The sequence below is a fragment of the Urocampus carinirostris genome, chromosome 6 (genome assembly GCF_059441175.1).
Source record: "Urocampus carinirostris isolate Australia breed hairy pipefish chromosome 6, RoL_Ucar_1.0, whole genome shotgun sequence".
In the NCBI taxonomy this organism is placed as follows: Eukaryota; Metazoa; Chordata; class Actinopteri; order Syngnathiformes; family Syngnathidae; genus Urocampus; species Urocampus carinirostris.
In genome coordinates this window covers 5,503,368-5,513,088 of record NC_142354.1, presented here as the reverse complement: position 1 = coordinate 5,513,088, position 9,721 = coordinate 5,503,368, and the positions used below count along the sequence as shown (strand labels likewise).

The window sequence follows — 9,721 nt, the reverse complement described above, 5'->3', positions numbered from 1 at the left end:
CCTTTATCAAACCCAAAGTGTGTAATATTTTACCACTAAATGGCAATGTTGCCTAATTCAAACAAAAACAATGCCACAGGAAGCAGAAAGACGCCAGACAAACCTGGCTGATTACTGGTTATGGATTCCACTATGGACAATGAATACAAATTTCTTGACTTATGATTTTTTTTTTTTACAAATAACATTGGTACTATAGTTAGTGTATTTTTGCCTCGTATTTAAATCAATGTTGTTTTTTTAACTAATGAACGTTTTTTGGTACCACTAAGAGGCACCAACAGTTACACACTGCCCCTTTAAAGAAAAGATAATTTTAAAAATGCTATACATTTGGGGTGCTTGGTCTGAACTTGGGGTGCTTAAACACCCCTCAACATGGTTTGGTTTCCGCTCATACAAACTCATATCCACTAATTCCTCAAACTTACCCAATTGATTCTCTCTCCTCGACCCTACTCCTCGAATCTTGTTAAAAAGCTCCGTACTCCTGAAAATAATCTAAAAGTATCCTTTTTTGAGAACTGTTACTCATCTCCAATAATAATGATAGTTATATTTATTTTACTCTGGTTTCTCCTGCACACTATTGTCAAACATGTTTGTACTTTTTTCTAATATAATAATAACGATAATAATAACTACAATGGGGCAGCACGGCGGCGCAGTGGTTAGCGCATGTGCGGCACAGTTTATGTCTTGGGAACCTCCTGCGTGGGTTCAAATCCAGCTCCAGACTTACTGTGCGGAGTTTGTATGTTCTCCCCGTGCTTGCGTGGGTTTCCTCCGGGCACTCCAGTTTCCTCCCACATTCCAAAAACATGCATTTCAGGTAAATTGGCCGGTCCAAATTGTCCCTAGGTGTGAATGAGCGAGTGAGTTGTCTGTCCCTGTGTGCCCTGCGATTGGCTGGCAACCAGTTCAGGGTGTCCCCTGCCCACTGCCCGATGATTGCTGGGATGGGCTCCAGCACCCCCGCGACCCTACTGAGGATAAGCGGTGTAGCTAATGAGATGAGATAACTACAATGCTAACATCTCAGTAGCCTAGATGGTAGTGTGCCCGCTTTGAGACTGGGAGGTCGCTGGTTCGCGCCTCGACCGAGACATACCTAATTGGTATAATGGCGGCGCCCTCTGGCTGCGGCTGCATCGACTCGCTACAACGGGTCAGGTGTATCGACATTTCGTTCTGTGTACATTGTTACAAAGAATGACAATACAAAGGAAATTATTATTATTATTATTATTTATAACAACAAGAACATTAATTCTATAAATGAGAAAATTCAATTAACTTTATTGTCATTGATATCAGCGTTGTGAAACATTGTATGCGACGAGATGAGGGATGGCACTTCAGGGTAAAACATGTAATAAAGACTTTGAAAAGAAAAAAAATATATCGGTATCGGATTGGTATCGTTTGATACTACCATGCTTTTACATAGAATAGCTCGATACTAAAATTTGCATTGGGTTATATAGGGGTCTTGGGTTTTAGGGATATTTATTCTGGACATTTATCCCGTGGATGTTTTCTTTTCTTTTAATTATTGAATCAATTGATGCTTCAAACGGAGTTTCGTGAGTATTTGACAATAACAACAACTATTCTAAATCTGTGAAAAAGAAAAAAAAGAAAATGTCAAATCTGAATCGGTTTTGTCTACTCCGAACAGAAAGCCGAAATAAAACCCAGTTGCCAGATTGGCCAATGCGCAACGTCGTTGGCTGAAATGTTTTTCCTTTTGGTGGAATCATTGAATTCAAATTTCGTATGATACCGATGGAAAACCTTGAAGAGGAAAAGCAAATTGTTAAAGTGCACTAATTTTATCTATAAAACCTCAAAGTGCCACAAGGCCCCAGTTGGCATAGTCATAGTGACATCCCTTAATCCCTATTTAACAAAATGTATAAACAGATATAGTGCAATTCAACCACATAATAGATGGAGAATTTCAATTGGAAAAATAAAAAAGTACAATAAAAATAACACATTTAGTTCCCTAAGAAATGTTATTGACCTTTTGCATGACCTGATTTAACAGAGCTGGCAACCTCAATGACGTCTGACTGACGTAGAGACGCTCAAAATCATGGCGGACGAAGTGGAACAGGTCTGTGGTTTCATTGTTTTTTGCTTTGCTTTCATGTCACAACGTGTGTTGACGCTTCACCTTCAACAATAATTGTAAACGTTAATGATGTCACATAGTTTGTGTGTCTTTGTGTCATAAATGTGTCCGTTCTATGTTCGCTTGAGCCTGTGACGGCCCGGTTAACATGCTGGGCAAGAGTTAGCATTACGTTAGCTTGTCAAAATGTGCTCAGACAAATGACGATTAGTGTAGATTTTTCTTTAATTTTCTGCTACGAATGCGAATGAATATATCACTTTATAAGCTCCAATGGTAGATATTCCGACCAAGTAACTGAGTGCAAACGTATATGTATCTGTTAATATTAAACAGACCCGTATTGAAACAATTCGTATAAACACCTCTCCAGAAACCTTGTTAGGTTATGATATGGTGAATGTGTTTAATTGCTGTTAAAAGTGTTGATAAAAAAATGTTCAAACCTCATATTGTTAGAATATGATATAATGAAATTGTGAATGTGTTTAATTGCTGTTCAAAGTGTCAATAAAATTGTTCAAACCAAAAAACCCCAAACATTCTTATTGCTGTGTATCCACTTGAAGACCATAAAAACAATGTTATAGTCATTCAACTAAAATATATTGTTTTCCATTATTTAAACGGCGAGTACATTTACCATTTTTATTCTTAGCCAAAGGAAGGACTGTGGTGTTTGAATCGTTTATACATTTTGATTGGTGATTTGCATTCACTTCTAGATTTGAATACTTCAATAAATATTACATTGTATTTATTTTAAATATATAGTCTAGTAACCACTCAGAGAAAAGACATCAATCGATTTTGAACTTGCAAGTAGAACAGGATAGATATATTGAGAGATAGGTCAAACGTATATATATAAAATTTTCAACATGTCCTAAAAGCCCTCCCCCCAAAGCTATTTTCATTAATGAGCGAATGAGTTGTCTGTCCCTGTGTGCCCTGCGATTGGCTGGCAACCAGTTCAGGGTGTCCCCTGCCCACTGCCCGGAGATGGCTGGGATGGGCTCCAGCCCCCCCGCGACCCTAATGAGGATAAGCGGTACGGCTGATGATGATGATGATGATGTTTATTTGTATAGCCCTTAATCATAGAGTCTCAAAGGGCTGCACAGACCACAGATTATTGCAAACCACAGACTATTATGACACCATTCCCTGATTTAAAACGTACATGAGGGCAAATAATGCACAGATATTGTCAACATAAAATACAGGTTATTAATATGCTTTAGAATACAAGTGTGTTTTAAGCTTGGATTTAAACATTTCCACTGAGGTTGCAGATCGAATCTCCGGGGGGAGAGCATTCCACAGCACCGGGGCCCGAATGGAGAACGCTCTAGAACCTGCGGATCTCTTCTTGGCTCTTGGGATCACTAGTAGGCCAGCATTTTCAGAGGGAAGGCTTCAGACCGGAACATAGGGGGAAACTAAATCTGAAACATGAGGGAGCAAGTCCATGCATGATTTTGTATATTACCAACGGAACCATAAAATCACATCTTAATTTAACAGGGAGCCAATGCAGGTTAACTAAAATCGGAGTAATGTGATCAAACTTTCTTGTCTTCATTAAAAGCCTCGCTGCCAGGGTTGGGTAGAGTTACTTTAACTTGATTACTTTCAATTACTTTTGGATTACTCCAATACCAAATGTGCTAATAAAAGACAAAAGAAACTAAATTTGAATAAAATTAATAAATTTTGTGCAGACTTGGGGAGTAACGGAACACATGGAAAAATTATGTTGGCAAAGCTGTTTGGATTTATTTTCATTTTGTTTCTGTCGCATTTTATGTTAGTTTTGCCGGAGATCAAAGAGATCAAAGCCAGGAGAGAAAGCTTACTACGTGTTGTGAGTCATAATTTTATTCATATTTGGTTTCTTTTATCTTTTATTAGCATATTTGGTATTGGAGTAATCCATAAGTAATTGAAAGTAATCAAGTTAAAGTAACCCTACCCAACCCTGCTCGCTGCAGCATTTTGTACCAGCTAAAGGCTCTTGATTTTGGACTTTGGGAGACCGGAGAGTAGTGCATTACAGTAATCGAGATGGGAGGTAACAAACTTGTGAGTTTTAGTCTCCGCATCCGACTAAGACAGCCGAGGGCGAATTTTAGCAATGTTGCGAAGATAGAAGAAAGCTGTACTAGTAATATTCTTAACGTGTGTTTGAAAGGACGGATCGGGGTCAAATAAGACACCTTAATTTTTGACTGAGTCACTTTGGGTGATATTACATTTTTCAATGTTTCGAGCAGTTTCTGAGAACAAGTAACGGCATTTAGATGGACTAATAACTAACATTTTCTTTTCAGAGTTTAGGCGCAAGAAGTTGAGTGACATCCATTTCTTTATCTCAGTGAGGCAGGCCTCCAAATTTCCACAGTTTAGTGTGGCAGATTCCTCCATCGGAAGACATATATATTAAATCTCCTAGGTTACAAAAGAAGATCCACCCTAAAGGGTGTGGAACTCGGAGAACAGCAACATGATTGTCTGACAGTGATAGCAAACTAGCATCCAATGCAAGGTGTCTAATATTAAAAAGTAAAACCATGCTTATTTGTATAGCTCTAAATCATAAGTCTCTAATTGATGGATGTACAGACAACACCACTATTACACAATCCTCTGATCTAAAACCCACATGGGGCCAAGGAAAAACGCAATAATATCAGCATGAGAAAATGAAGAAAACTTGAAAAGGGGCCACACATGAGGAAATCCCCCTTCCAAGATGACAAGGCTGCAATTGATGTTCCAAGGGCATCAACAGATAACACGGACATAACATGAAATATACGTAATAACAGAATATCCTGTTGACATCTTCCTGATGTCAACATCATTCATAAGCTGTTAACAGAATAAACGTATCACTTCTCAAATATTATACGTTATAGCGTTTCAAAAAACTATCTTAGGCAAAATAGAGCTGAAAGAAAAAAAGGAAATTTTTTTTCCTTACAGTACAAAATTGGTTAACGTTTTGTGTCTGCGTCAAGTTTACCCTGTGTACTTTCCTTTTTAAATTTATTTTTAAAGAATCTTCACTATGCAATAATCAGCTAATACACCCATTTGTATCAATCCAGTACAATAATGTGCATTTAAACTCTTATTTCTATCATAGTCCTAATTTCTCATCTTTTTATGTTTGCTGTGTAGCAACCAAGCACAAACACCGTTGAAGAACCTCTCGACCTGATCAGACTTAGTCTGGATGAGAGAATCTACGTAAAGATGAGGAACGATCGAGAGCTGCGAGGACGACTGCATGTAAAACACACGCAAACACAAACCCGAGCATACATTCAAAAAAACTCATCCACCGAAAGAAATGTACAAGTTACATCCACACTTGTTATTCTGCTGTATTACAGGCATATGATCAGCACCTCAACATGATTCTGGGAGATGTAGAGGAGACAGTGACCACTGTGGAAATTGACGAGGAGACATACGAAGAATTATACAAGGTTTATTCATCACTTACTTCACTATCAATGACGAATACATACTATCCATCCATCCATTATCTGCACCGCTTATCCTCAGTAGGGTCGTGGGTGTGCTGGAGCCCATCCCAGCTATCTTCAGGCAGTGGGCAGGGGACACCCTGAACTGGTTTGCCAGCCAGTCGCAGAGCACACAGGGACATACAACTCACTCGCTCATTCACACTTGGGGACAATTCGGACTGGCCAATTCACCTGAAATGCATGTCTTTTGAATGTGGGAAGTGCCCAGAGGAAACCCACGCAAGCATGGGGAGAACATGCAAACTCCACACAAGAGGTTTGATCTCATGACCTCAGAACTCTGCTGCACACGCGCTAACTACTGCGCCGCCGTGCGGAAACCCATTCCAGCTATTTACAGGCAGTGGGCAGGGGACAACTGGAACTGGTTGCCAGCCAGTCGCAGGGCACACAGAGATAGACAACTCATTCACTCATACACACCTAGGGACAATTTGGACCGGCCAATTAACCTAATATGCATGTTTTTTGAATGTGGGAGGACTCCGGTGAGTGCCCAGAGGAAACTCACGCAAGCACGGGAGGCGGACATGCAAACTCCACACATGACCTCAGAACTGTGCCGCACACGCACTAACCACTGTGCTGCCCCTAAAACATACTAATAGATACCAATACATTTTACTAGATACTTAGTGATAGAAGTACGATAGCAGGTAGAAAGGATGATTAGCTAGCAGGTTAGGAGATATAGAAGTAGTTATCTTAGTCGTTTGGAAATTTGATTGCGGAATGAGATAATAGAGTACAGTTGTACTTTTACATATGAGCTCAATTTGCTCCAGTATTGTACTCGTAGCTCAAATTGCTCGTGGAGTGAGCGAATTTTCCTGATATAAAATTTTAAAACTAATTGGCTGTTACCAACCTTCCAAAAGTATCAAAGTGAAACCTTTGGTTTAGGAGGTAGAACACTCCTCTTGGGATCAAGAGGTCCAGGTTCGATTCCCAGCTCCTCCGTGTTATATGTCGAAGTGTCCTTGGGGAAGACACTGAATCCCTAATGCCCCCGATAGCAGGTAGTATAGCCTTGCTTTGCTGATGCTGCTATAGATTAGTTATTGTGTGAAGCACATTGTAAAGCGCTTTGGGATGTCTTCATTAACTTGAAGAGCACTATATAAATGCAGACCCTCCATTCACCTATATGATCACTAAAGCACATTCAAATAGTTCTTACACATTAGAAAATAATTATTATAAATAAGATGATAATAAGAACAGCAAATTATTTCCACTTAGCCAGCATATGATCACTAAAAACACATTCTAATAGTACTTGCACATTAGAAAATAATTATTACGAATAAGATGATAATAACAACAGTAACTTATTTCCACTTAGCCAGCACCTCTCTAATATCCTTTGTACAGTAGACGCCAGCTCTCCTGGTTCGTCCTCTTTGCTGTTTTTTTGCTACCACAATTTAGCCTTTTTGGAAATTATCGCAGCAAAGTGCTTTGTAAATTTTTCCGCGGCTTTTTGACCGGCATTTGCTGCTTCCTGATTGTACTCCTTGGCTTGTTCACTCACACAAACACCGCACTCTTGTTTTTTTTATTATTTCTTTCCACATATACCTAACAAAAAGGAGATGCTATAAAAAGTTATTCAAGAGGTGTGATCAAAAATGACCTTCTGCAGAGTACAGGTATTCTACATGTATAACCAAGGGTGTGGAATTAGGTGCCAGACGGTGGGCGGTGCATGTGCAAACTGAATAGAGTTGTTGGCGGTTTGCGGTCATGAGCATTGAGCAGTCTCTTGCGGTAGCCTTTGGAACATCTCGTGAAGCAGGCAAAATAATAACTTGTACATCGAAATTCTGGTTTGTCTAGGTGCTCGTATCAAGAGGTGCCACCGTACATGTATCATGGGAATAACTGGTGAAATTCAAGGATCGGCCAATATGTAATTTTTAACTGATTTTTGGAGCTAATATTCATTTTCTGTAAAAGCTTAAAAATTGGCGTAAAAAATATCAATAATTTTTTTTACAATAAACAAATAAAAACGTCAATACAACAAACATGACTTAAATTGACTCAAAGAGTGCATCAAAATTTCAACAGAGCTCATGGATTGAAAAGTGTGGTCACCCCTGTATTAGGGCCAGATTAACGAACTAATGTTATGGTACCAGCTAATCACTCAGCCTTCCCTTTTAGCGTGTTTTTATGCTCTTAATCACTAATGTACACACTTGATAGACAAACTGTTATGTTATGGTAAGGGCTGATATACCAACGCTCCACCAAAATGGTCTCCGCTTAAACAAATTAACTAGACATTTTGTGCTATATCTTGATCAAACACACAGTTTTTTACCATTGACTTTTTAAAATATCTGTTATCGTGGTCTTGAATCACAGTCGTATCGAAATTCGGGAGTTAGCTGAGCTGCCTTCATTTACTACGCTCGAATGTTATTTTTCCTGCTTCAGTGGCTCTCCCCCAGTCGCTTATACAATTCTAAAGGTGTGGGGTGGTTAGCGTGTGAGTTGGAAGGCAGGATAGAGAGGTCACCTAATGACTCCCAACACAGCAGTTGGGTCTAAAAACCCGGCGCCGATCGAAGGCGACGAGTCACGTCGATAGCTTCGCGTGACAAAATGATTTGCGGTAGATATCATGTTGATGGTTGATACTGGCTGAATAATAATAATAATAATAATAAAAGAAAGGTTCAGTTTCATCTGAGTCTAAATAATCAAATAAATAAAAATGCCAATACCTATATCTGTGCTGATAATCTGCTTGCCCGATTATATGTCAACCTCTAGTGGAATATGCATTAAAAGGGGAGCTAATTGTCATCTTTGTGTTTGTGTTCTTGATTTTGACAGTCTACCAAGAGGAACATTCCCATGTTGTTCGTCAGAGGTGATGGCGTTGTCCTTGTAGCGCCGCCCCTACGTGTTGGCTGAGAACAGTTAACTGTAAAAAATGCATTATTTTAAGTCGACACTTTTGTTTTTCTTTTTTTGAAAATGTATGATTTGGTTTTTATTTGTTCTGTGTCCCTTTTTTGTACGATTTCAATATCAAAGCAATAATTGCTACCCAAGTTGTTACTGGAGGACAAATAAATTTGTTTTGATTGCAAAAAATTTGAATTGATTTTACTTATTGATAACGAAGTTGTCAACATTGTTCACGACAAGATGAGACGTGGCACTCGTGATAAAAATGTAATAAACACTTGTTAGGATAACTAAACAAAAATATTGACCATATTTTAGTTGAAGACTGGCTTACAGTGCTGTTCAAAATAATAGCAGTGCTACATGACTAACCGGAATACAGTGGGACCTGGCTACTTCGCGGATCGACATTAGCGGCTTCAGAGCTTCGCGGTCTGTAATGGTTACTTTTTAAAAAAAAAAAATTTAAATCTTTTTTTTTTCTGAAGGGGCGTCGCTACTTCGCAGATTTTCATGATCGGGTGCGTGATCGGGTTACCCCTGTAACTGGGTGGAGACCGCTCGTCCAACGACCCCAGTAGTGCGGCGCAACGACAGGCGGCTGCCCGGCGGGCGAAAGGCGGCGGACTTGCGCGGGACCCCCGTAACTGGGGAATCCCCCTCGGCTGACGACCCTAGCACGGCGCGCCGTTCTCGTTTCCCGGCGTGCGGTTTCGGTGCGGCTTCCGCTTCACCCCCCCCCCCCTGGGTCTAAAAAATTAATTATAAAAAAAATTAAAAATAAAATTTCCGCGATAACCGAGGTCCCACTGTAGCTCTGTTTAGTATGAACAGGCTGCAATTAGGCAAATAGTTCAAAGGGTTGTGTTAAAAAAATAGCCGTGTGGCAACCAATCTCAGTTCATCAACTTTGTGTTAAAAAAAAAAAGAAGTTTACATATGGTGGCGCCTTTTTAAGGATGATTAAGCCAGCACAGGAAGAACAAGCATTTGAGGAGAATGGGTCAAGACACTGCTCCGAAAAACTGCGTTCTTTGATTAAAATGTTGATTGGAGAGGGAAGTACCTTATAAAGAAGTTCAAAAACTTGTTGGCT

General features: G+C 39.6%; 1 protein-coding gene across 1 annotated transcript; it reads left to right on the top strand.

Moving 5' to 3' along the window:
* Window positions 1-1,507: 1,507 nt before the first annotated feature.
* Window positions 1,508-8,817, top strand: lsm3 (LSM3 homolog, U6 small nuclear RNA and mRNA degradation associated). Its single transcript, XM_088337578.1, has 5 exons — window positions 1,508-1,586; window positions 2,054-2,122; window positions 5,327-5,437; window positions 5,542-5,637; window positions 8,548-8,817. Exons 2-5 carry the CDS (start codon window positions 2,102-2,104, stop codon window positions 8,626-8,628), a joined length of 309 nt encoding a protein of 102 aa, XP_088193704.1. The 5' UTR covers window positions 1,508-1,586; window positions 2,054-2,101; the 3' UTR covers window positions 8,629-8,817.
* Window positions 8,818-9,721: the final 904 nt, after the last annotated feature.